Here is a 27,092-nt window from a genome sequence, read left to right as displayed (position 1 = left end):
CCATTGAGCATGTTTGGGATTGGATGAAGCGTCGTCTCACGCGGTCTGCACGTCCAGCACGAACGCTGGTCCAACTGAGGCGCCAGGTGGAAATGGCATGGCAAGCCGTTCCACAGGACTACATCCAGCATCTCTACGATCGTCTCCATGGGAGAATAGCAGCCTGCATTGCTGCGAAAGGTGGATATACACTGTACTAGTGCCGACATTGCGCATGCTCTGTTGCCTGTGTCTATGTGCCTGTGGTTCTGTCAGTGTGATCATGTGATGTATCGGACCCCAGGAATGTGTCAATAAAGTTTCCCCTTCCTGGGACAATGAATTCACGGTGTTCTTATTTCAATTTCCAGGAGTGTATATTATTAACCGACTAACACGAATCATAGTACATGGTACGTGGTTCATGGTTCACGATTCCAGGGTCATGTTGTCTTCCAGGGGCAAAAAAAAATAGATTTTCAGTATCTCATAGAATTAATGGTCGAATTTATCAGTTTAAAATACTTTCATAATTTACTCTTTGAGATGCTAACGTTATGATTAAGGCTCAACACAGTAAGACAAGTGCTGCAGTTAGAAACTGTATTTATGGCTTCAGGTAGAATAGCCCACTACCCTCAGGTTGCCCCGACCATATTCGGCCACTTACGTGACTTTCAACAACTTAAAAATTGATTTCAAACCTTTAAAAAACTCACACCAGCCACAATATTACCAAAGGAACAAAGTTTATCGTTAGTTACATTTTCGCTCTTTTCGCAATAACACTTCATCATCAGGCATGACGTTTTAATTTATTTCTTCTTTATCAATAACTCTATTTCCAACTCACTTTGCAGACGGTATCCATATATGCCACTGACTGTACATGCAAAACTATATCATTGTACGACACGTGCTTCGGGAGGTTTGGCGTCATAAAAACTTAGATGCGTGAAAAAGAAGCTTTTGCCTAAAAGGGGGTCCACATTACCCAGACTGCAATCAGGCAGTATTTCATAATGACAGCATTTAGCTACTTCCAAACAACATTCAACATAATTTCAAACATTTTCTAAACATTTTCTCGCTTGCATACTTATCGTCAAAAATTTAACACGCAAATCATTTGTAAAGTAATCAGGCGTTTGAAACAGTTTTATACACGTCAGTTTGATTCTTTAAATAATCGAGGGTTTACTGGTATCTCGCGAAAATATCACGGAAATAAAATTTTAGAAACTCTCTCTCACATGGAGATTTAGCAGCAATCACTCGAAAGTTTCGCAACTGGAACAGTAAATAGGAGAAACGAGAGTGGTAAGCAAATTACACTCCGCGACATACTATAAGGACGCTCGCGAAGTATAAACGTAGATGTAAGATGGCTGCGGTATATAGATGTACTGGGCGGGTGTAACTAAACTGCAGCTACTCTCAGAGGTACAGAGAGCGCCCTAATATCATTTGACAGCGAAATTTTGTAGAAATGCTAATGCGTTAAAGCGGAACAGATCTATGCTGGAAAAAAAATTAGTTCCATTATTGGCCACCAGGGTCAAATATGGAGCTGTTCATCATCTCATCGATATCTTCAATCATTATATTGATCAAATTGTGCAATTGGCAGTTAATAATCAAATAAAAATTATGAGTTCCTTACTTGTTTGATCTTTTCTGCCCACATCCCCTTCCAAATCCATTACATATGGAAACATTTCTATACTCTTTCGTGTATTCACAGCGCCACATTTGCACCTGGTGGCCAAAAGTGGAACTAACTTTTTTCCAGTCTACATCGGCTCTGCATTAACGCAACAAGTTTCGCAGCCGTACTGCAATTACAGCCCATACTGGTCCTCTGTGAGAAGCTGCACTTTAATTGCAACCAGCCAATAGAATTAGAAATGCGAGAAATGAGAAAGAGTGTCGCCCGGTGTGGCTGCTTGGTTTGAGGCGCCATGCCACGGATTGCGCGGCCACTCCCCCCGGAGGTTCGAGTCCTCCCTCGGGCATGGGTGAGTGTGTTGTTCTTAGTATAAGTTAGTTTAAGTTAATTTAAGTTGTATGTAAGTCTAGGGCTGATGACCTCAGCAGTTTGCTTCCTTAGTAATTCACACACATTCTACACAGAGTACGCGAAAGAACTTGCCCCCTTCTAACAGCCGTGTACCGCAAGTCTCCAGAGGAACGGAAGGTTCCAAATGATTGGAAAAGAGCACAGGTAGTCTCAGTCTTCAAGAAGGGTCGTCGAGTAGATGCGCAAATTTATAGACCTATATCTCTGACATCGATCTGTTGTAGAATTTTAGAACATGTTTTTTGCTCCCGTATCATGTCATTTCTGGAAACCCAGAATCTACTCTGTAGGAATCACATGTATTCCGGAAACAGCGATCGTGTGAGACCCAACTCGCTTTATTTGTTCATAAGACCCACAAAATATTAGATACAGGCTCCCAGGTAGATGCCATTTCCCTTGACTTCCGGAAGGCGTTCGATACAGTCCTGCACTGTCGCCTGATGAACAAAGCAAGAGCCTACGGAATATCAGACCAGCTGTGTGGCTGGATTGAAGAGTTTTTAGCAAACAGAACAGAGCATGTTGTTCTCAATGGAGAGACGTCTACAGACGTTAAAGTAACCTCTGGCGTGCCACAGGGGAGTGTTATGGGACCATCGCTTTTCACAATATATATAAATGACCTAGTAGATAGTGTCGGAAGTTCCATGCGGCTTTTCGCGGATGATGCTGTAGTATACAGAGAAGTTGCAGCATTAGAAAATTGCAGGGAAATGCAGGAAGATCTGCAGCGGATAGGCACTTGGTGCAGAGAGTGGCAACTGACCCTTAACATAAACAAATGTAATGTATTGCGAGTACATAGAAAGAAGGATCCTTTACTGTATGATTATATGATAGCGGAACAAACACTGGTAGCAGTTACTTCTGTAAAATATCTGGGAGTATGCGTGCGGAAAGATTTGAAGTGGAATGATTATATAAAATTAGTTGTTGGTAAGGAGGGTGCCAGATTGAGATTCATTGGGTGAATCCTTAGAAAATGTAGCCCATCAACAAAGGAGGTGGCTTACAAAACACTCGTTCGACCTGTACTTGAGTATTGCTCGTCAGTGTGGGATCCATGCCAGGTCGGGTTGACAGAGGAGACAGAGAAGATCCAAAGAAGAGCGGCGCGTTTCGTCACAGGGTTATTTGGTAAACGTGATAGCGTTACGGAGATGTTTAGCAAACTCAAGTGGCAGGCTCTGCAAGAGAGGCGCTCTGCATCGCGGTGTAGCTTGCTGTCCAGGTCTCGAGGGGGTGCGTTTCTGGATGAGGTATCGAATATATTGCTTCCCCGTACTTATACCTCCCGAGGAGATCAAGAATGTAAAATTAGAGAGATTCGAGCGCGCACGGAGGCTTTCCGGCAGTCGTTCTTCCCGCGAACCATACGCGACTGGAACAGGAAAGGGAGGTGACAGTGGCACGTAAAGTGCCCTCCACCACACACCGTTGGGTGGCTTGCTGAGTATAAATGTAGATGTAGATTTGAACATTTGAGACAGAGAATACCGTATTTGATGAGGGGAGGGGGAGGCAGCAGTTAGGTGAACGGATGACATAACAGAAGGTGTAATAAGTTTTTACTTGATTCCAAATATAAAATTAGAGCGAAGTGAACCACTAATGCAGGGTTGGTAAATGACGTAAGAAAATAAGCAGAAGCAAAGTTGGATGTTTAGCAGAAGACTGTAGTGAATGGAAAAATCCATAACTGAGGGAGGGAATTTTCCCAGCAATGTTTTTGAATTGTCAGACTACGATTATGATGATCCTGATGAAGTGTAGCTACATACTGTGTAGCCGCTGACGAGTGAGCTACCAACTGAGGACGAGAAGGAGATGTGACGTCTACAACGAGGACCTGCAGACGAAGGCGCCCGCTGGGCGACTGGGCGCACGTGCAGAGGCCACCTGTGGCTGGGCGCCGGCGCCATGTTGTGGGCCGTCCCGCGCAGCGCGTGGGCGTGTCGTGGAGGGAGGGGGCCGTCGCGGGGCGGGGGGGAGGGGCGGCGCCACGACGGCCGGCTGGCAGCGAGGCAGGGCGGCAGTGGGCAGCCAGAGGCACAGCCAGCAGCCATGAGCAGCGGCCAGCAGCGAGGCGGCGCCGGCGCCGGGCCGCAGCACGCGCCCGACCACATCAAGCGGCCCATGAACGCCTTCATGGTCTGGTCGCGCGGACAGCGCCGCAAGATGGCGCAGGACAACCCCAAGATGCACAACTCGGAGATCTCCAAGCGGCTCGGCGCCGAGTGGAAGCTGCTCTCCGAGATGGAGAAGCGGCCCTTCATCGACGAGGCGAAGCGGCTCAGGTCAGTCACCTAGCTACCTTCCTTATGACAGTCATAAGCCGCTGTCTAAAACGAGAAGACCTGAAAACCTTTTCCACGTTATCATCGTCCTGCAACGCCACTAAAATTTATCAGCAACTCGTGTCTGCCTTTCCGTTCATCAAAATTTCGTATAGTTTCCTTTAGATGCAAAATCTGATCAACCGGATCATTCCTTTCGTCGCCTTCTCCAAACGGCGCCGGTTTCTAGTTTGTGTTGCTTATATGCCCATATTCGTCGTCTGTTCTTCAGTGAAGAATTATTGCCTTTCGAATTCAGCTCTGCGCATTAGAGGCCAGATGACCATATTAAAGCATGACGAAGGTTTAATGTCCTGTTGATTCTGAGGTTCCTAGAGACGCAATCCATCTCGGATTGGTTAAGAACAAGCAACAGAAAAAGCCTTAGTTCATGGCCTTCTGAAGAAACAAATCCCGCATTATACTTAAATAGTAACACTTATATCCAGATGCATCTAAAGCTTGCACCTATCAAAAACGTGTCGATTATCTTACCCACCGAGCTGTCTCGTTCGATACCTTAGACACCCGTCACTGGAGATCCTCGCGAGAAACGAAATGATTTTAAATGAATCACTAAACGTAACCAGTGTACTGCCAGTTGTGGACCACGTATTAAATGTCTCATGTCACGTTACACGTATCTACGAAAAGACGTTCAAAACAGCAGCATCGGTGGTTGTATCTGGGTAGACTGAAGCACCGTGCTGTGGGTTTGCTAAACTAATGTCAGCACGAGCCGCCTGAAAAGTTACGGCATACCTAGATCATGATTGCCGAGCCAGGTGACGTCTTGGTTAAAGCGATTAATTCGTACTCAAGAGCAGCAGGGTTGAAATGCCGTTCGGTCACACTTATTTAAGTTGGCCTGTGGCTCTTCTAACCGATTCAGCGGAATACCAACAGTCTCCCTACAAGCCAGACCGTTTTCTGTCATCGCCCTTCGCTGTCACAGCTAGCGTTCGTCTTGCATTGCGGACGGCGGGATCCGACGGCGGACCTTCTGGAGTTCAACCAAAAATATTCATTGCATGCCTCAAGAACTCTGACATAATTGGTATCCTGCACTTCCTTGACTTTGTTTCAGATTTGTTCATACAGTATGAAACCGGATTTATCAACACGTTAATTGGGGCGATTCTGTTCATTGTCATTACGTGATATAATTGGACCCATGACGGCCAAAGCGGTTAATTGCATCTCACCAAGATCTAGTCTGGGTTCAGCGTATTTCCTGTCCACATAAACTAAATGCTTTTTCGAATCAGTCAGCTAATACCAGTCAAACGCAGATAAACCTGTATCCTCTGACGGTTATTTCGCGTGGAGCGCATCAAACTTTCAGGTCTCTTCTCTGCAATTTACATGTCGAAAAAGTACAAGAAATCTCTTTTCGCATCAGTTTGAAGCCTTTAAGAAAGAACTATTTCTTCCTCAATAGGAAATAAGGCGTGATTAGAGACATGTTCGCGAAAAATCTTCAAGCACAAGCGATACAGTAAAGCATACATTACTTAATCCCCTACACCGGAATATCGGTACAGTGTCACGCACATCGAAAGTCAGATTCCCTTTACTCTGGAGGAAAACCTGCCTCTGTATCACTATCTGGATTTTAGTCGTTTCCCCTTCATTTTAACAATTGTTGCATTTTGAGCGGAAGATTAGCAAACGTTTTCATTAGTGTTCATTACTATGAAACCACGCGCCGGGTGCCACAGGATTGGGAGATCGCGGCTCGCAATTAGCGGTCACGTGACCGCGACAAGCGACGGCTGCGCCCGCCCTGGCCTCCCGCCAGTAGCCGGCACGCTCACGCACACGCAACACGCACTGCGTGCGTCGCTGCTGCCTCTGACAGCCACTTTGTGGACAGCTGGCGTAACCCTGGTCTCACCAGCTTGTGTCGCCAACAGTACACTATTGGGTTAGCATTACTCATGTCCATTACGTTGCACTTACAGTTTGCTTTAGACGTGGCGTAGTTCCAAATCATCAGCTCGACTGCAGACCATCTAATTATTTTCTGTCGTATGTTAAAGCACAGTATCCCATACAGCTAACATTTAATACTGATTAGAGAAAGATGCCGTGAAAATTCGGTTTTTGCGAAACAGACAGACACAGTTAACATGAAGAACTAAGCCCAAGAATGTCAATGCTTATCATTGTCCGCTGCGTCTCGTTAAATTGATTTTACAGAGTTTCTTGTATTTGTCCGATCCATTAACGCAAGAATTTATCTTCCTTCTATAGATGTTATTCAGACAAACATCTTGCTAATATGCGAATTAAGCTGTGATGTATAAGTTCGTCATCAATTCCTTTTATTTAGTATCTATACAGGATGACACGCATGAAGTATTTCCTAACAGAGACAGACTGTTGCGTCGAAACGATGAGGTGTGGCAAACTCCTTCGCGTGGCACAGTGACGCTAATTAGGCCTATCGGGTTTGCATTCGAACTGATTCTACAGAACAATGTCCCGTCAAAAGGAAATTGTCGATGGAACAAAATGGTACTGAGCTGCAAAAAGTTTAAGGCCTCTCTTTCTGCATGAAAGCTTATTCCCGGGTATCTAAGGAAATCTGTCAATTATATTGCTCAACTCATCGTTCGACTCTTATAGAGAAAATATTTACATCGAATAAGACACTTTCTGTATGCAACGAGTTCTCTAAGGGAAAAGACATCTGCACATGTGCTTTCGCAGGAAGCTCATATATACTGAGGAGTTTGGAATCCTGTCACGGACTGTTGCTGAGAAGAGAGTAACAGCTTTTTTATACACACTGTTATAAACACAGCGTGTAACATGAGTAAGAACTGTTATTCTTCTCGTTGAAGAAACGTTCTTGCAGGACGTTGCAACGCACTTGTGATGGCTTACGACTAGTTGGTAAATGGTCTTTATGTACATACACGCCGGCCGGTGTGGCCGAGCGGTTCTAGGCGCTACAGTCTGGAACCGCGCGACCACTACGGCCGCAGGTTCGAATCCTGCCTCGGGCATGGATGCGTGTGATGTCCTTAGGTTAGTTAGGTTTAAGTAGTTCTAAGTTCTAGGGGACTGATTACCTCAGAAGTTAAGAGCCATTTGAATCATTTTTGTACATACACTGTAGACTAGAACTTCCTAGAATGAAGCTTTACCAAAAACTAAACATTTGCCAATACCGAAAAACATTGCGTAGCCTACAGATGTACTACCTCGTTGTATCTACGCAAAGAATTATGATCTCCAGTAAAAAATATACAGAAGATTTGCTAAGCACTGTCTTTTGAGTAAGAACCAGTGTGCGACACATTTCGCAGGACTAAGAAGACCTGTGCAGATTTCATCTGGTTTGCCACTGTATTTGATACCTCCCAGGTGTGCAATATCGTTCTGCACATGTGCGGAGTTCTTTTGTGTAACCGTACCGTCACGGGCTAATTGTTTCATTCGTACTTACTGCAACCCCAGTGTCGTCAGTCAGTGTAAGAATTGTCACCGGCTTAATGCATTCATTTAGGAGCAGTTACGGTGGGGAAGAATGATCTTCTACTTCAAACATTTCAAAGTTTTGCGAATAAGATGTGGGTGACTTAACTTCTGCGTCACATCCGAAGAATGTTCCCTTTCTGAATCTTCTGTTAACTGAAAACCCGTGATTCGATAAGATAATTCCACTGAGAGGCATTTGAGGTCAAGTATCTAGCCAGACGAAAACGTGAAGATCGTCATTTTTAAAAGGATATATTGCATCTTTTCCGACGAGGAATCCTCTGCCAGTTTTAGAAAACAGTTTTCATTTTACAATTTCACCTTGTTTGTTTTCCCTTTAAACGAAAATTCTACATTTTTATAGTATGGTCATATGATGTAATTTATATTAAGGTAAGTACATTTACTTCAGTTACTAAATTGCAGCAACATTTCTGTGAGACATTTTGATTGTAGTGGCATCGCGCATCGCCTGAATATAGCGCATTTGTGCTATACTACCCGAGAATAGAGACTACTTTAAGCTCAAAATAATTGTGTAAAACGTACGCGGTTAGTACTGCGCTGTTTAGAACATTGTGTATGTGTTACTTCTGTTGACACAATTTTCTGTGCCTAAATTCAGTTTTTTTAATTTTTTTATTTTGATAAACTTTTGGTACGGGTTTGCTGTATTTATTATATTACGAGTTATCGTGGAAAACTTTACCTTGTGCATAAGGATGAGAAGTGTGGCAGAATGACAGCCTCTATCCAAGACACTATCCTGTCGCTAGAATTGTAAATTTTAGAAGTGGAATTTCAAATTCCATTTAATGTTAAGTGACCTACACACCATAATGAGTCCAAGAGAAAAGGAAAAAAATAAACTACAGTGAAAACCCCAGAAAGCATTTATGCGCTGAGAGAAGAATCTCTCGACGAGTCGCAGGTGTTTTGTGACGTATCACATTACCATCTTGTAACCACTAACCCTCCCAGCGTCACCTTTATTTAACGATTTCATGTAAAACAGACATACGTAACACCACACTCGCTCAAGATATTGACTCCAAAGAAAGGAAAATATTAGACTCTAGGGCCCAAATCAGTCAAAGAAGTTGAATGCAAAATACCAGCGCTGTAGAGCAGTCAGATGAGCTCAACAACGCAAGTTAATTCGTAGATTAAGCACACATGTTGAATTCCATATTTTTGTTCTGATTCGTAGCTATATCATATAAAATAAGTGACTTAACTCATATCACAATGAAAAACGAAATAAAATACCTGCTACACTAATATTTAATTGGCTTCAGAAATTAATATTGGTTATGGCTCAACGTCAGTATCTTTCTGTCTATGCGATGAGGATTTTCAGTAAACTGCAGACAGTTCGTAAAGTTAGTGAGACCCGAAAAGAAAAATTTTAAATTCAACGTAAAGAGAAACTGTGCAAATTTTATTTTATAAAGGAGTCACGCATTTTTCTTGGTATTCAGATAAAGTTGCATAAAATAAAATGTGGAACAACTTTGGCTATGTCTAAGAGAAATAAACTTCCTGGAAAATCGTCATCCCAGCGTAGGTCGATGTTCATTGTAACTATATGGAAATTAATTACAGTTACTAACATGATGCTCTTACTGCGATATTTATATCATTCGAATTATTACAATATATTGTTGATTCGACGCTTAACTAGACCAACAACTTTAGTGCCATCGTGCTGTAATGCGGCGAATAGTGGTGCATTACATGCTAGAGCGGGACCGCAAATTACCCGCTGAATAGTAAATTCGGCTTTACTTGTACGACGACATGCGTTGTATTCACAGTTGACATAAAACGTAGACGTCTGCGGATAATAACTACAGGTGTTATAGAAGTTCTGATTACTCAAACATCAGTGAACAGTAGAGAATATCGCAGAGTGGAAGAGTGGCTTCTAGGAATAAACCACAAGCTTGTTGTAGACGGAGTTTATCTTCTGTCCATGCAGTGGGCTAATAGAAGCGTGTTGACACTAAGAAATACAGGAAAACCTCGAAAAATTGCTAGAATTAAGCCTTAGAGTATATCACAGAGAAAAACTTTTTGCTTTGTACCGTCCTCCACTTCTCGTCCTGTTTTACTCTTCTCGCCTATGTGGAGCTATAAAATACAATTTTCCCGAAGACCTGCTTCAAATATTCACGAGTTGGCCTGCTTCTAGAGTTCACCCTTGTTGGTGCCACTATCATTACCAGTTTTTTCCTGGGCGCTGTCGCACTAACTGGTCATTTCTTCTGGTGCATCCCTCGCATACTTCCTAACGCCACAAAATAAGAGAAGGCCAGCACGGCACTACTAAGTATGAGAATTCCTTGGGAAAGTCGAAAACATGAGATACATAACTCAGAATAATTGTAGTGCCTGCTCAGTAAAATGAATGCTACTTGAAAAATATGACTTGATCCGTTCTAAAGTTCTTTGAGTGAACAAAGCTATACTTCTGTCTTGATTTTTCCCGTTTCCAGTATCAATGAATCATTAACGTATGTTCATCTTGCAAAAACGCGTTGTATTCATGGACTATCTTGCTCTCAGTAATGTCCTTCTCTCCCTCTCTCTCTCTCTCTCTCTCTCTCTCTCTCTCTCTCTCACACACACACACACGCACACACACACACACACACACACACATATTTTCTGAAAACATTTTGGATCATTCTCTCCAATCATGATGTAACTGATTTTTGTTGTAATTATCTGTGATTTAGGTGACACTTTTTAAGTATTGGAATGCTGCTCAGAATGAAGCAGCCATTTCCTCCGTGAGAGTCCACTGATTAAATCAATTTTGCGACTGATGCGGAATGTTTCCTGAAGTTCCCTGTTTCCCACATTTTCAGTCTCATTAACATTATGCATGATTATTTCTAGGATTATCCAGAATGTTAGATTCTCTGAGCACCACAACAGTGCAGATCGAACTTCGCGAAAACAAAAGCGCGTATGTGAGAGGTGTAGGATGTGGCTATTATGTACGGCACGCCTCATCTCTGCTAACGCTCCTGCTTTGCCTTTACAGTTCAAAATGTGGGAGGAGTGTCGTTCAGAGCCCCTTACGGCAACCAGATCTAAGCTTTCCGCTGTTTCACTAAATCATCAGAAGCAGATGACGTGAAGGTTCGTTTGAAATTATACGACCGATTTCATTTCCAATCACTGTCCAATTCGATTTTCTGCTCCGCCTTTAATGACGTCATAGCGGCGAGACTTCGGACCTTACTCTTCCCTCTTTCAGAGTTGAGTATCGTTGTTTTTCGCTGATTTATATCCAAAAACAGAGTAAACTTAATAGAAGGTACCCCGTAAAGACTATATACTTTATTCTTTAGCAGTCATCAACAACGACGGTGAAGTTACATAATTCGTAAAAGTAATCTCGACACACAATAAAGATGTATGTATGTATGTTCAAAATCCTTTCCTAAACGTCTGGGTAGATTTCAACCATACTTGGTACACATACCAACTGTTATCTATAAAGAAGTGCTGTGGGAGTAACACCACTGCTGGCAAATACCAAGACTATATTAATCCAGTATTGAGAGCATTTAGCGACATGCAACAAACCTTACAAATAATTTCAAACCTTTACTAAACTTCTTCTCGCTGACGTCCATAAAATATGATGAAAGTAAAAAATGTACAGCTCATTACATTTTCGCTATTCGTGCAGTAAAACTACCGCATCAGGCATGACGTTTTAATTTCTTACTTTTTTATTACTACCTCTATTCACAGCAAATTTCGCAGGCGGTATTCACTTACACCACTGAATGTCACTGCAAAATTATATCATTGTATTACACGTAGTTCAGGAGATATGACGTCACAAACATTGCGATGCGTCAAAAACAAGGATCTCTTAAAGCGGAGCGCAAATTACCCACACTGTACTCCTCCAGTACTTACTATCTGTAAAGGAGCACTGTCGGATTAAGAACCACCTACATCCCATAGGGCTGGGAATGAAAAGGGGGTGGCATTGAAACATAACTCAGAAACATCTGGAGCAGTTTCAACCAAATTTGTTAGATAGACGACTTTTTATTTGTATAAAAATACTGTGGGAATAGGATTCCTTAACAGGCCTACCATTAGGTTTGAGGAAGTTTGGATGAGAAGGTGTCATTTGGAAATGTTCGAAAATAATCTGGTGGAATTTATTTCATACATTTTGTTGACTTGGAAGACCTTCAAAAGTAGGAAGTCCAATTTGTCTCTTATTTGTGTTGTTCAGTGTTTCACCCAAGTCGCGAGAATGAGCAGTGCAGCAAGCCAATAATTTTACCAAAGTGTTTCGAGACCGCCGGTCGGGGTGGCCGAGCGGTTCTAGGCGCTACAGTCTGGAACCGCGCGACTGCTACGGTCGCAGGTTCGAATCCTGCATCGGGCATGGATGTGTGTGATGTCCTTAGGTTAGTTACGTTTAAGTAGTTCTAAGTTCTAGGACTGATGGCCTCAGATGTTACGTCTCATAGTGCTCAGAGCCATTTGAATCATTTTTTTTTCTTTTTTTTTTTTTTGTTTCGAGACCTAAGATCAAGCCATGCGGCCGAATACCACAGAAAAATTTAACGTCCTCTTTTTCAATCGCGAGGTGTAAAGCAGCAAAAATGCAGACACGTAAGTGTACAAATATACGTAACTGCGTAGGCTTACGCGGCCAGAGTGGCTTAGGTGGCCAGAGTCAGCTGACGTAAAGGTTTTCTGAGAATGCGACAGCGTCATAATGTAAAACACTATAGTGTGTGTATACTATACAGTGCAGTTTTTTACATTATGATGCGGTATCACAGTGTGCAATATACGTCACATAAGCATATGTTCAACATCTCCTACTAAACCCTGGATCGGTTTCAACCAATGATACATACATTATGAACTATCTGGAAAGAAATACTGTGGTGATAAAATGCAGCAAGGAGAAATTGGACAGAGTGAGGGGGGACGAAGAAATGGACAAAGAGAGAATGGAGGGGAGAAGATGAATACAGAAAGGGAGGAGCAGAAGATGGACAGAGAGGGGGATGGATTAGAGCGAGGGGTAGGGAGAGATGGACAGAGAAAGGAGTGAAGAGGCGATGGAGTGATAGAAGATTCGGATAAATATTCGGATAAATAAGGACCCAAGCAACGCCGGGGTTTTCAGCCAGTTACAAATGATAGTGATTACTTTACGGGAATTGTGTTTTGTTTCATGCAGTAACGTTGCCCAGTTCATCAGCTTCTTCCCTTCACTGATAGGGTGCTACTCCCGACGGTGTGACAAACGGCTGCGATCTGACTACTCATGGTTTGCCTGTCGTCTTGTTCGAACTACTAAAAGCATAATACAGGCCGCACGCTGTCCTTTCTTGTGCCTTATCGACCTGGTTGTGTACGTGAAATTCCTTCTACCGCCAGGATTTGAGCGGTGGACCTCCAAGCCAAGCGCCACAGATACACTGCAGTTTGACGAGAATAGTCACCAGTCACCGATTCAGAAATAATTTTGTCTGAACTTTGCCGAGGATAGCCACTGAATTACGAGTCGGCAAAATACAAGCTTCGTGTTAAATTCATTAGCCATACTTAGAGCTCACAATGTCTGGATAGTGTCTCTTCTCCTATGACAGACGGTTAAGATTTGAAGCAGCGTCAGCACTCCGTATCCAATGTCATTTTTGTGCCGCGAACTTAAGGCGCTCGTTACTCTTGTTTTTCTCTCGATTATCTTCCAAATAGCTACGTACGTCAGAAACCTGATGATTTAAAATTGAAGAGGTGTAAATAGATTGTTTACTATAGATCATGACCATTATCTTCAAGGTGTCATTGAAACATCGGTATCTACATTTGTTCCAGCAGAGCTGTAGTTCTCTTCCTGACCTCAGAACCTACCCAGTTCTCAAGTAACCTACAGTTTAGCTCGGAATGCGAAACGCGGTGCTCTGTGACATTTTCCCCCTTAACAAATCATTGCCACAGAGGAAAGAAACGATAACACGAGGAGGGGGAGGGGGGGGGAGATCCGTACCAAGTCGGGTTGACAGAGGAGATAGAGAAGATCCAAAGAAGAGCGGCGCGTTTCGTCACAGGGTTATTTGGTAAGCGTGATAGCGTTACGGAGATGTTTAGCAAACTCAAGTGGCAGACTCTGCAAGAGAGGCGCTCTGCATCGCGGTGTAGCTTGCTGTCCAAGTTTCGAGAGGGTGAGTTTCCGGATGAGGTATCGAATATATTGCTTCCCCCTACTTATACCTCCCGAGGAGATCACGAATGTAAAATTAGAGAGATTCGAGCGCGCACGGAGGCTTTCCAGCAGTCGTTCTTCCCGCGAACCATACGCGACTGGAACAGGAAACGGAGGTAATGACAGTGGCACGTAAAGTGCCCTCCGCCACACATCGCTGGGTGGCTTGCGGAGTATAAATGTAGATGAAGATGTAAAAAACCCTAAGACGGACTGAGGAACCCGGCGATGAATTTTGTATCTGTAACCTGAAACTTACACAGTCTTTTTAAATTTTTGTTCATACTTGTTTCTTCGTGTCCTGTATTTCACTGCTTTTCTTTCCTTTTTCGTTTTTCCTATTTATTATCTTTTATGTGATATTTTTTATTTTTACATTTTAAAAGTTTTCTATTCCATCCTTTTCATTTAACTTTTTCCATTTTTGTTTTACCTTTTATTTTATTTTCCTTTTTTCGTTTGTTGGTGTCGTCCTTGACCATCGAGCATGTATCGTTAGAACTGCAATATCTGTAACACCGAAGGGAGTACTCCCACTTGGCCACCGGGCCACACGTTTTTCAATAATCGACAATATTAGGCTGATGCTTCTGTGACCCCCCACCCCCCGATTTTCTAGCTCACGTTCACACGAGTCAGAAGCGGTATTAATGGCCCGATTCAGCGAAGCAAATTAAAGAGCGAGGACAGGCACATACGGAGAAGCGGAGGTGCGCGCTACATCACGGCATTATTTGCCAGTGGCGGGCGCTGCGGCCAGATAACTGCGCGGCGGCGCTGCGACGCTCGCGGCAGCCGCGGACAGCGACGCTGGGGGCCGTCAGATAGCGCGCAAACAAATCACGGGCCGATTAAAGCCGCGTGCCAGCCCCCGCCCTGCTTCTTTGCGCGGAGCGACGTGGCGCGTCCGAAAATCAATGAGGGCGGTCGGCGGTCGCGCAACACGGGGCCAGCAGGCGGCAGCCGCAGCGGCAGAGGCGGCGACGCAGCCGGATGCACTCGCCGTCTCCCACATCACTCTACCCACACCCTCCTCAAACTCTGCACTCCACATTCTCAGTCTCCTCTTTTTCTTTTTTGAGATATCAACTTTCTGACTGGTTTCATGAGGACCGCAACAAATTCGTCACCTACGTCTCCATCTCAGAATAGCTCTTCAAATCATAGTCCTCAGTTATACTGACGGAAAAAATTGCAACACCTAAAGATAAATAATGTGGAGCAATGCAATTTCGAGAATACATTTTTGCAGGTAACATTTTTAGGCCATTAACACACGAAGGATAAGGGTTAAGTTTCCAGAATGAGATTTTCACTCTGCAGCGGAGTGTACGCCGATATGAAACTTCCTGGCAGATTAAAACTGTGTGCCGGACCGACACTCGAACTCGGGACCTTTCCCTGTCGCGGGCAAGCGCTCCACCAACTGAGTCACCCAAGCGCGACTCACGCCGCGTCCTCACAGCTTTACTTCTGCCAGTACCTCGTCTCCTACCTTCCAAACTTTTCAGAAGCTCTCCTGCGAACCTTGCAGAACTAGCACTCCTGAAGCAGGAGAGCTTCTGTAAAGCTTGAAACGTAGGAGACGAGGTACTGGCAGAATTGAAGCTGTGAGGACGGGTCGTGAGTCGTGCTTGGATAGCTCAGATGGTAGAGCGCTTGCTCGGGAAATGCAAAGGTCCCGAGTTCGAGTCTCGGTCCGGCACACAGTTTTAATCTGCCAGGAAGTTTCATATCAGCGCACACACCGCTGCAGAGTGAAAATCTCATTCTGGAAACATCCCTCAGGCTGCGGCTAAGTCATGTTTCCGCAATATCCATCCTCCCAGGAGTGATAGTTCTGCAAGGTTCGCAGAAGAGCTTCTGTAGAGTTTGGAAGGTAGGAGACGAGGTATTGGCAGAAGTAAAGCTGTGAGGACGGGGCGTTAGTCGTGCTTGGGTGGCTGAGTTGGTCATGCGATTGTATGGGTCAAGGGATGGACGATCACCTACATGTATAATGATGGCGACAAATCACGTCTTGATTTCTGGCAGTACTTACAAACCGCCCACAGTGCAGTCGAACACCGACCGCGCTACCGCGCCTTCTTCGCCAATTACCTACATGCGATCTTTACGTCAACCCCGCTCAGTTGGATGGTGCCACACGCCGACAGCACTCCCGTCCCCCCTGCTGACGTCTGAGACTCCCCGCGCTACTTTCTATATTGTAACCCACAGTGGAGTAGGCGCATGGACACGCGCCTCCTTTCTTATATGCACTAAACCAGAACACACTGGTTTTTCCCCCACTCCACTGCATATTGCTTGACACCTCTTAGCTTACATCAGTATTATTATTCTCCTTTTCCCACACCTCGTTCATACAAAAAAAAAAAAAAAAAAAAAAACTTGCTTGCCTTGTACGAGTGTACTGCCTTGTGTTATTTTCGCCGGAAGGATGGCATTTCTGTTGTATTTAAGTTTGTACCAATAAAGATCCTTTGTTCATTTACCATGTTCCTGGTAAAAATAAAATAATAATAGTAATAAAAAAATAAAAATAAATCAAAAAACTACTTTGAGGGAGTGCTTCAGGGACGGGAGGGGGGAGACATCGCGGCCAGGCCTCGGGTTCCGACCCCTGCCCGCCTTAGTCTCCACCTACTCATTATTTAAAAAAAAAAAAAAAGAGTTGGTGGAGCATTTGCCCGCGAAAGGCAAAGGTCCCGAGTTCGAGTCTCGGTCCGGCACACAGTTTTTATCTGCCAGGAAGTTTGATACGGGTTAATGTAAGCGGCACTTATGCAATTGCAAATGTTAAATTTTGGCACATTAATAATGTTGAATGAAATCATCCGAAGGTTCACGCATTGTGCGTACAGGTGCCGGGTGTCAGTTTATAATACGGAGTTCCACACCTGTGGCACTTGGTCGGTCATTACAGGAAAGGTTAGTGCTGTTTATGGATGACGCTGGAATTGTCGTCCGCCGATGTTTCATATGCGTTCGATTGGAGACTGGTCTGGTTATCTAGCACCCCAAGGCTACTTGTAGACACTCTGTAGAGCACGTAAGGTTACAAAAGCGATGAGCGAGCATTATCCTGTTGGAAAACACCCCCTGCAATGCTGTTTATGAATCGCAGCTTAAAAGGTCGTACACCAGGTGGTCGTACATATTTGCAGGCAGGAACGTGAAATAACCACGAGAGTACTTCTGCCGTCATACGAAATCGCGCCCCAGTCCATAGCTCCAGGTGTACGTCAAGTAGGTCCAGCACGCACATAAGTTGATGCAGGCGCTCATCTGGCCTCCTTCTAACCGGCACACGGCCGTCAATGGCACCGATCAGAACCAGCTGTCATCAAAAAACGCAACAGACCGCCACCCTGCCCACCAATGAGCTCTCGCCTGACACCACTGAAGTCGCAAATGGCGGCGGTTTGGGGTCAGTGGAATGCACGCTACATTGCATCTGGCTCGGAGCTGTCCTTGAAGTAACCGATTTGCAATATTTCGTTGCGTCACTGTGGTGCTACTACAGCTCACATTGCTGCTGCACAGCAATATGATGCACCAGAGCTATACATTGAACACGATGGTTTTCCCTCTCGGAAGTGTCACTTGTCCGTCCGGAGCCCGGTGTTCCTGCGACCGTAGATTCCGGTGACCACAGCTGCCAGCAGTCATGTACAGTGGCTACACTCCTGCCAAGTCTGCAGTATCGCAGAAGGAACATCCAGCTAGTCGTAGCTCTAATACATGACCTCGTTCAAACTCAGACAGGTGCTTTGTCTCCTTAAAGGTATTCTTGACTAACTTTAACTCACCACGTCCTGTCTCAAACGTAACTATCTTTCACGACAGTTTCAGTGTGTATTTAAAGCAAACCTGATTTGCATCCTCATAGTGAATTATTATTGCTACTCTTATGTGACTGGCATGAAATTTGAGTATACATCAACTTTCAATCTAGAAACACTACATCAACATTAGTTTATGTCGCACAACTCCTTCTTTGGGTTGTGATTTTGCTTCTGCCATTGTGTTTGTTGAATGTATTCCCATCTCTCAATTCCCCTACCACTTTTACCCTCTGCAGCTCCCTTTGATACCATGGAAGTTATTTCCTGATGTCTTAACAAATCTTTTGTCTCCTTGTCAATACTTTCCTATATTCCTTTCTTCGTTGAATTCGCAAAGACCATCCTGATTCCTAATCTTGCCAATTCAATCTGTTCTAGCAGAGTTCAACTCTACACCTACTGCCGTGTTCCACAATATGCTGTACGATTAATGCAATACCTTATCTGGTGTATCGTTATAGGGGGAGGGGTTAGTTACGTTTTTGACTGTCTCCTCTGCCCCCCGAAAAATAAAGTTGCCATGCCCCCTCCCCCAAATTTGGCATGGTACATGTGCCTAAAATTTTATAAATAAAGAGTACAGTGTTTTGCATGTTCTACAGAAATGATTTATTTTGTTAACCGGTTTTCGGCTTAGAAACCATCACAAGACTTTAAACAAATTTACTATCGTCGTCAAAGTAGTTGCAATGTTCTTCAAAGACATTCAAACAGATATTACTCAAAAGCGGGGCACGGCCACAGGGTAAATGTCATCTTTGACGGTGCAGTGGTAATGGAATTAAAAAGTTAAATGTTAAACAGTCAATTAGTATAAAGAGAGTAAGACAGAAGAAACGTAAGCAGCAAACTCGAAATAACAGTGTCTGTATAACAATTTAAATTAAATTAACAATCCCAATAAAATAAAATTGCTAATTTAATTTAAACTGTCATACTCACACCTTTTCTTCTCGAGTTTAGTGTTAATGTTTGTTCTGGTTTCCTCCCTTTATATTCATTTCCTGTTTAACTTTTCTCTTTTTAATTGCATTGCCACCGCACCACCAAAGATGACATTCATCCTATGTTCGTGCCTCACTCTTGGTTTTCAATGCCGTTCGCCAATATGGTTCGTTCTTTGAGGACGATAGCCAGTCCAAGTCTGATGACGGCCGTCTAGGGCGAAAACCGGTTAACAAAATACATTAATTCTGTAGAACATAAACAAATTGTGCTTTTCATTTATAATTATATTGTTCTACCAAGAAGAGACGGAACAATTAGTTAACTTGCCTACAATTTTAACAATAATAACAATAAAATGTTTTAATATAATCCTTACAACAATTTACGTCAGCTGCTGTATACTGATTTTGCTTTGAGGAGGGTCTCCACACCCCCAAACGCCCCACCCCCACTCCCTGGATCCGAGCATGCACAAGCGCTGGTCGCTGATGGCTAAACCGAAGAGCAAGGTCTCACAACATTTCGGCCAGAGTCTTCGACTTCTTCTAGTTGAATAGGGAGCGAGGACGTTTGAAACAACCACACAACTCTCCGCTGTCTCGTTCCAACTTCGGATTCTCGAATACTACTTATAGGACGGAAATCTCTTTTCTGTACACTAAAGGTACTGGCAGGCCTTAATTTACATTTACTTTGAGGAGCAGACACATGAGCTTAAAAGAAAACGACCAGTAATTTTTCGTAACTTTATCAACCATCGAGATGCACACGTCAACCTTTTTTTTTCCAAGTTGAAGAAGACTGCTGTTTGGTTTGACGATAGTGCTTCTCTATGAGTTTTCCTGCTCCTTGTGGACATGGATTTCTGCATGTCATTAACTTGCCAGCCAATTCTGTTCTAGTCTCCCTTCAAATTCAAATGGCTCTAAGAGCTATGAGACTTAACATCTGAGGTCATCAGTCCTCTACACTTACAACTACTTAAACCTAACTAGCCTAAGGACATCACACACATCCATGCCCGAGGCAGGATTCGAACCTGCGACCGTAGCAGCAGCTCGGTTCTGGACTGAAGCGCCTAGAGTCGCTCGGCCAACAACCGGCAGCCTTTCTTCTTTCTTACTTCCTTAAACCACTGTCAACAAAAACAGGATGTAATTGGACTTCAAATATCCCGAAGGGAAGAAAAGGGGGAAGATTAGGTATTAGCGTCCCGTCGACATCGAGGTCATTAGAGACGGAGCACAAGCTCGGATTATTTGAACGACTGAGAAGAAACTCGGTCATGCCCATCGAAAGAAACCATCCCAGCATTTACCTGGAGCGATTTAGGAAAATCACAGGAAACCTAAATCTGTGTATCCGGCATTGTACATGAACTGTCGTCCTCCCGAATTCGAGTCCAGTGTCATGAAAATGGCGCCAGCTTAGCCGGCCGCGGTGGCCGTGCGGTTCTGGCGCTGCAGTCCGGAACCGCGGGACTGCTACGGTCGCAGGTTCGAATCCTGCAGCGGGCATGGGTGTGTGTGATGTCCTTGGGTTAGTTAGATTTAAGTAGTTCTAAGTTCTAGGGGACTTATGACCTAAGATGCTGAGTCGCATAGTGCTCAGAGCCATTTGAACCATTTTTTTGGCGCCAGCTTACGCTGTTCCAAAGGGCGATGTGCTTTTTGCGAACAAAATTTAGAGACTTATAAATAAGCAGTATTTATCAGTAAACGTTCTCTCGAATTTTCCGATGTGACATATAAAAATTATCAAGCGTAATATTTGTAACTTGGTCACGAAGTGTGCCTCCATGTACACACTCTTCCTATGGGAGATTTTTGACAAAAGAATGGAGGCTAGGAGATAATTTTGCTCTGGTTGGAAGCGCCTCTTAATGTTCTTCCATATTCTCGAATTAATTTTTTTTTAAATTCCGCCTTATGGTTAGTTAGTGCTTAACGTTCTGTCGACGACGAGATGGTTAGAGATGGAGTACAAGCTCGGATAAGGGCAAGTATTCGGAAGGAAATCGGCCGTAAATCGGCCGTGTTCTTTTCGTGAGAACCAACGCGTCATTCGCCGTAATCGATTTAGAGAAACCTCGGTAAAACTAAATCTGCATGGATCGCCGGAGATCTGAACCATGGTCCTCCAATATGCGAGTCCAGAGCCTTGCCTGCGCGGCGTCGTAATCAGGAAAAACTAAAATATATGAAGGTGGTCTGTTAAGTATGGTAAAAAAGAAAGAGAAAATGTTTTGTAAATAATAGATTTCAGTTGTCAGTCGTCCTCTTGAAATTTTATTAGCAGACTTAGATTTCAGCTAGAAACTAGCCATTCTCAATGCTAAGAATACAACAAGTGCATAGATGATGTCATAAAAAAAGTTGCAATAAATGGCTTAACTCATATGGACTGTATATTACATACCACACAGCCCGCCTTCCGCAATCATTAGTATTGAATGAAGTGTGGATGAAGCCAGACCAACAGGCATTACATGCATTGATAAAAAATGATAGTGGTATATAATATACAAACCACATGAGTTAAGCTATTAACTACAACTTCTTTATGACATCATCTAACTATGTACCTGTTGTATTCTTAGCATTGAGAATGGCTAGTTTCTAGCTGAAATCTAGATCTGTCAATAAAATTTCAAGAGGACGACTGACAGCTGAAATCTATTATTTCCAAGTCAATATAACAGTCGCTGCGTGTAACAGCCTTCCGAATGGAAGGTAACCTGATGAAGAAATGTTTGTTTTATGAACACCTCAGCCGGCCGCGGTGGTCTAGCGGTTCTGGCGCTGCAGTCCGGAACCGCGGGACTGCTACGGTCGCAGGTTCGAATCCTGCCTCGGGCATGGATGTTTGTGATGTCCTTAGGTTAGTTAGGTTTAAGTAGTTCTAAGTTCTAGGGAACTGATGACCACAGATGTTAAGTCCCATAGTGCTCAGAGCCATTTGAACCATTATGAACACCTCACCTTACTTCTCGACACGCTCCGCTCTGAGGGATATACACTTGGTCCCATCCGGAAAACAGGTTCTGTCAAATTCAGCAAAATACTCGTTTCCTGCAACTCATTTGATGAAAATTTCTTCAAACCAAGTCAAATTTTTAAGTTCTGGAACAGGTAGAAATCAATGGGACTAAGCCGGGCGAATAGGGTGGACGACGAAACAATTAAAAGCCCAGTTCACGTAATTTCTGCCATTGTTATCGCTAATTTGTTGGACGCTGAATTATCCTGGTGAAACAGCATTTTTTTTGCGTGCCAGCCTTGGCTTTTTTCAGCCAACGCAAGTTTTAAACGACCAAAAATCATAATAATGGTTCAAACGGCTCTGAGCACTATCGGACTTAACTTCTGAGGTCATCAGTCCCCTAGAACTTAGAACTATTTAAACCTAACTAACCTAAGGACATCACACACAACCATGCCCGATGCAGGATTCGAACCTGCGACCGTAGCGGTCGCCGCGCGGTTCCAGACTGTAGCGCCTAGAACCACTCGGCCACTCCGGCTGGCTCATAATAATGTCCAGTTATCGTTCTGCCATTACCCAAGTAATCTATGAGGATTATTCCATGAGAATTTGTAAATGCAGTGGCAACTGACAAAATGGTCTTGCACGTCTTCGGTGCACTTTCGCCAGCCCTTGTCCATTGTTTTGACTGCCGTTTTGACTCTGATGTGTAACTATGGATCCAGGTCTCTTTAACAATCACAAATCGGTTCCAAAAGTCTTACGGAGGCGATTAATCATCTCCAGACATTGTACTGAAATGTTGTGTGTTGTGCTGGATACGCAACTGGTTGACTGTGAGCAATCGTGGAACGCACCACGCACGCAGCTCCGTCATAGCGAATTCTCCGTGCAGGATATTATGCACTCGTTCATTTGAGGTGTCTACAGTCTCAGCAACGCCACGAATTTTTATTCGGCGGTCTTGCATTACCATATTATGGTTTTTGCCAATGGCTTTATGGTAATCTCAATTGGATGGCTAGAGTGCGTTTCGTCTTCGTTGCTTGCGTGACTACGCTTAAATTTTGTTAATCCAAAATAAGTGGTCTTCAATGAAGGTACAAAGTCAGCGTGAACTTCATCCAGTTCTGTTTTGATTTAAGCCGGCCGAAGTGGCCGTGCGGTTAAAGGCGCTGCAGTCTGGAACCGCAAGACCGCTACGGTCGCAGGTTCGAATCCTGCCTCGGGCATGGATGTTTGTGATGTCCTTAGGTTAGTTAGGTTTAACTAGTTCTAAGTTCTAGGGGACTAATGACCTCAGCAGTTGAGTCCCATAGTGCTCAGAGCCATTTGAACCAAGCCATTTGTTTTGATTTATGCGGCAGTCCAACCTTCGAATGGAAATATTTAATAACAGCATGAAACTAGGATTTCCCCATTTTCAGTCGCTGTCGACACACCGACCAATTCAGGCTGCTGTCAGCAATGAACTGTGCGCTGTACGTTATCGAAATTCTGTATTTGATCTTTAGAATAGTCAAGGTTACCAGCTATTAAGGTGCAACAAAAGTGCTCCATTACTTCATGGAAATTTACCACATTTATCAAACCACCCTCGTGAATATAAGAATACGACACGTGAGTTCGAACTGCCACACTTCGTTGACGGAGGTCATTTGGTTCATAAATATTAATTAGCTCTCATTAATTACTGACTAATTTTTCTAATTTCGGTTATTTTAGAGTCCAGAAGTTTCGTTATTTAACTTCTGCTCTTCCCTTTACCAGGCACAAGTTAATAATTTTACCAAGAAAAAAGTCATTTTAAAGCAGAGACTAATATGCGATCATCAGAAAAGAGGAGTACACAAGTGCCATAGGCCATTTTGAATAAGTATCAATATCTGTGGGATCTGAGTGGACTTTCAGATGTTCGCAACAGTCGCTATCTTTTAACGAACACATAGTAATTATTTGTGTTGTAATGCCACCAGTCACTGCAATTTGAGGAAGAAGTTTCAGACTCTCATCCAATCACCGCTCACTACCAATGCCTTGGATGACTCACCTGAGGATGACTGGTAGGTGCCCAATAAAAATATCGTGAAATGTGAACAGTTGCAAGCTTATAACTTATTAGATATACTCAATTTACCGGGAAAAATTTAAATTCACAGTCACAGCTACAGTTATTTTCAGTTTTAACATAACGTTACGCATTTCGAGCTTGTTTTCCTCATCTTCAGGCGTGTTTAGTTACAGATATATACGGTTTATGATAAAATGTATTTATTTGTCAAAACTAACACAGTAATACTACAGCTACATTTTTATGCACTTTTCTGCTGTTATTAGGTGAATTTGTGGAAGGGGGGTATCTATTTTGTTATTATTTTGATGTCGAACTCAGCAAGATATATCTCGCTGTCTGTTGCGTTGGACAACACGGCCTGTGTGGGATGCATGTAGATAGTTTTGCATCAGTCACTGTGAGTTACTAATTGCTTTTTTCAAATTATTTTCATATTTCTCTCGCATATTCTGCTTTATTATATTGACGTCGACTGATGGTTTCGTTTCCTAGCAAGCAATTCTACAGCTTATTTCGGGTCAGACTTTTTGTTCTTCTTAATACACACGTATGTACTTCGCAAGTAACTGAACTTTACCACTTCTAGAAGCTTTCTTTTCGATTGCTACTGAGCGAGGAAAGACTGTATGTATTCCTTTGCATATTCCCCAATCTCTCTCCTCTTGCCACTAATGAAATGTTTAATGTACACTACCTGTTTTACGGATGACATGAAAAATCAGTGTCTCAGATTGGATGAACAGTATTTCGTGAGAGGTAGTGGTACCTTCCATCCAGCCATGCGTTAAGAATTCTGAGCTTCACAATAACCCTTCAGTGTAAATTGAATCACGTTGTTGCAGCCTCTTTACCTAACCTACTGCGTACATCTCCAGAAAACATACCTCAACAGCCTACATTAACAGTTTCCCACCTAATGTGTTCTTGATAGCTATACTTATTTGTTCCTTTCAACTACAACAAAACCACTCAGCACTAAAAAGTGATAGATCGAAGCAATATTGATGTCTGGTTATGTTGTGTTGTTGTTGTGGTCTTCAGTCCTGAGACTGGTTTGATGCAGCTCTCCATGCTACTCTATCCTGTGCAAGCTTCTTCATCTCCCAGTACCTTCAAATGGTTCAAATGGCTCTGAGCACTATGGGACTTAACTACTGGGGTCATCAGTCCCCTAGAACTTAGAACTACTTAAACCTAACTAACCTAAGGACATCACACACATCCATGCCCGAGGCAGGATTCGAACCTGCGACCGTAGCAGTCGCGCGGTTCCGGACTGCGCGCCTAGAACCGCTAGACCACCGCGGCCGGCACTCCCAGTACCTACTGCAACCTACATCCTTCTGAATCTGCTTAGTGTATTCATCTCTTGGTCTCCCTCTACGATTTTTACCCTCCACGCTGCCCTCCAGTACTAAATTGGTGATCCCTCGATGTCTCAGAACATGTCCTACCAACCGATCCCTTCTTCTAGTCAAGTTGTGCCACAAGCTCCTCTTCTCCCCAATTCTATTCAATACCTCCTCATTAGTTATGTGATCAACCCATCTAATCTTCAGCATTCTTCTGTAGCACCACATTTCGAAAGCTTCTATTCTCTTCTGGTTATGCCTGCATCAGAATGTTTCGCTTCGAAATTCTAAAACAGAATTTTTTTAAGCACATTGTATTTGAACTAGCAACTTAGTATCTCTCAAGCTATTTTACGAGGACGGCTTCTTCTGTTGTGATATCTGAGGTCAACATTTGCTGTTACTAGTTGAAACATACTGAAGAATCCTGGAAACATTTTTGTCGTCCTTCTCCTCTAGTTCATTTACAAAGATTCTTCTACAATTTCTCTCGCACAATTCAGTACACCAAGTCTTACTTACTTTCGGAATTTTACACGTTGTGCAATTCTATCTTTACTTTTCTGTCACTTTAACTCTTTCTAGTGAGATTTATTTTCATCCTGACAACAGTATTTTTGAATTGGTTCCAAATGATGCAGGGTTCGCCTAGAGCAATTCTGTTACTATACTCCTCCTGTTACATTCATTGCTTAACTGATAAGGACTGTAAAGCGAGCCGGACACGATTATAACTCATTTTTCTATTTCACCTTCCATAACTACATTCAGCTCCTGACTTCAACTTTCTGTCTCACATTACCACATTATTACTTTCAAACGTCTCATGTACCACAATTGTAACAGTCCCTACTCTGAAATTCGACTGAAAATTGTTTTATTTTTGGAATCCTTTGTTAAGAAGGATCCATCAGAAATTAAAAAGAACTCTCAAGTCATATTCCTACACTTACTGTTTGGATATCTATATCGCACATAGTTGCTAATTCTTTGACTATATGGGACAGTTTCTCATTTTTAGGACTAGATGTTTGTGAATCTTTGCTATGCGCTCTGTTCTCTTAGTTTAATTTCTAGAAAAGGAAAAATTATGTTCAACATTTAACAATAATCGGTACTGTTGTTAAAAGTTTGAAGGATATCCACGCAAAATATCGTGACCTCTAAAGGACTTTTCCGGGTACTTGCTATTCCTGAAGAGATTATTTCGCGTCACCAGTTGAAAATTACTAAGGAAAACTCCGTGTTTAGACTATTAGGAGACACAAGATACTTGCACCAATTTAACTAACTATTCACATTTGTTTCCTGGATTAATTAATGACGAAGGTAAGAGGCTTCTGTACACCTCTTGCGTGCACAAAGTACAGCTTCGTTACCTCTACATTATTCTTCATAGCTCATTAACTACAGCTGTCAGTAATCCTCTGACAGTAGGGGCCCGCCCATCGCATTTCATTATTTCACATGGCGAAAAGCAAGCGCTAACTGGCCCACATTTCTTTCGTAATTTTGTTACAAGGAGGCACCTCGTGAAGAACAACAGACTTTGTTTGCCTTTCATTTACATACATTGTCTATGGTGCACTAAAGGAGAAACAAATAATCACTTCCAAATTAGCGCCTCAGCAATGCACGGTCAGCAGTGAGAAATTACGAAAATAGGAATCTGAGCAAGAACGTGCGGTCCCTGTTTTCGCACAAAGAGAAATAATGTGAGATGACTGAGAGGA

At 43.1% G+C, this 27,092-nt stretch overlaps 1 protein-coding gene across 1 annotated transcript in view; it reads left to right on the top strand.

The window, feature by feature from the left end:
* The first annotated feature begins 4,126 nt into the window (after nt 1–4,126).
* The window catches only part of LOC124594245 (transcription factor Sox-2-like), a 56,071-nt gene continuing 33,105 nt past the window's right edge, over nt 4,127–27,092 (top strand). The window contains exon 1 of the mRNA XM_047132608.1: nt 4,127–4,359. Coding sequence (XP_046988564.1) covers nt 4,127–4,359 — 233 coding nt within the window. The remainder of the gene's footprint in view (nt 4,360–27,092) is intronic.

The sequence above is a fragment of the Schistocerca americana genome, chromosome 2, assembly GCF_021461395.2.
Source record: "Schistocerca americana isolate TAMUIC-IGC-003095 chromosome 2, iqSchAmer2.1, whole genome shotgun sequence".
Taxonomy (NCBI): domain Eukaryota; kingdom Metazoa; phylum Arthropoda; class Insecta; order Orthoptera; family Acrididae; genus Schistocerca; species Schistocerca americana.
The sequence above is the reverse complement of the archived record's forward strand: the minus strand, read 5'-3'. Positions and strand labels throughout refer to the sequence as shown.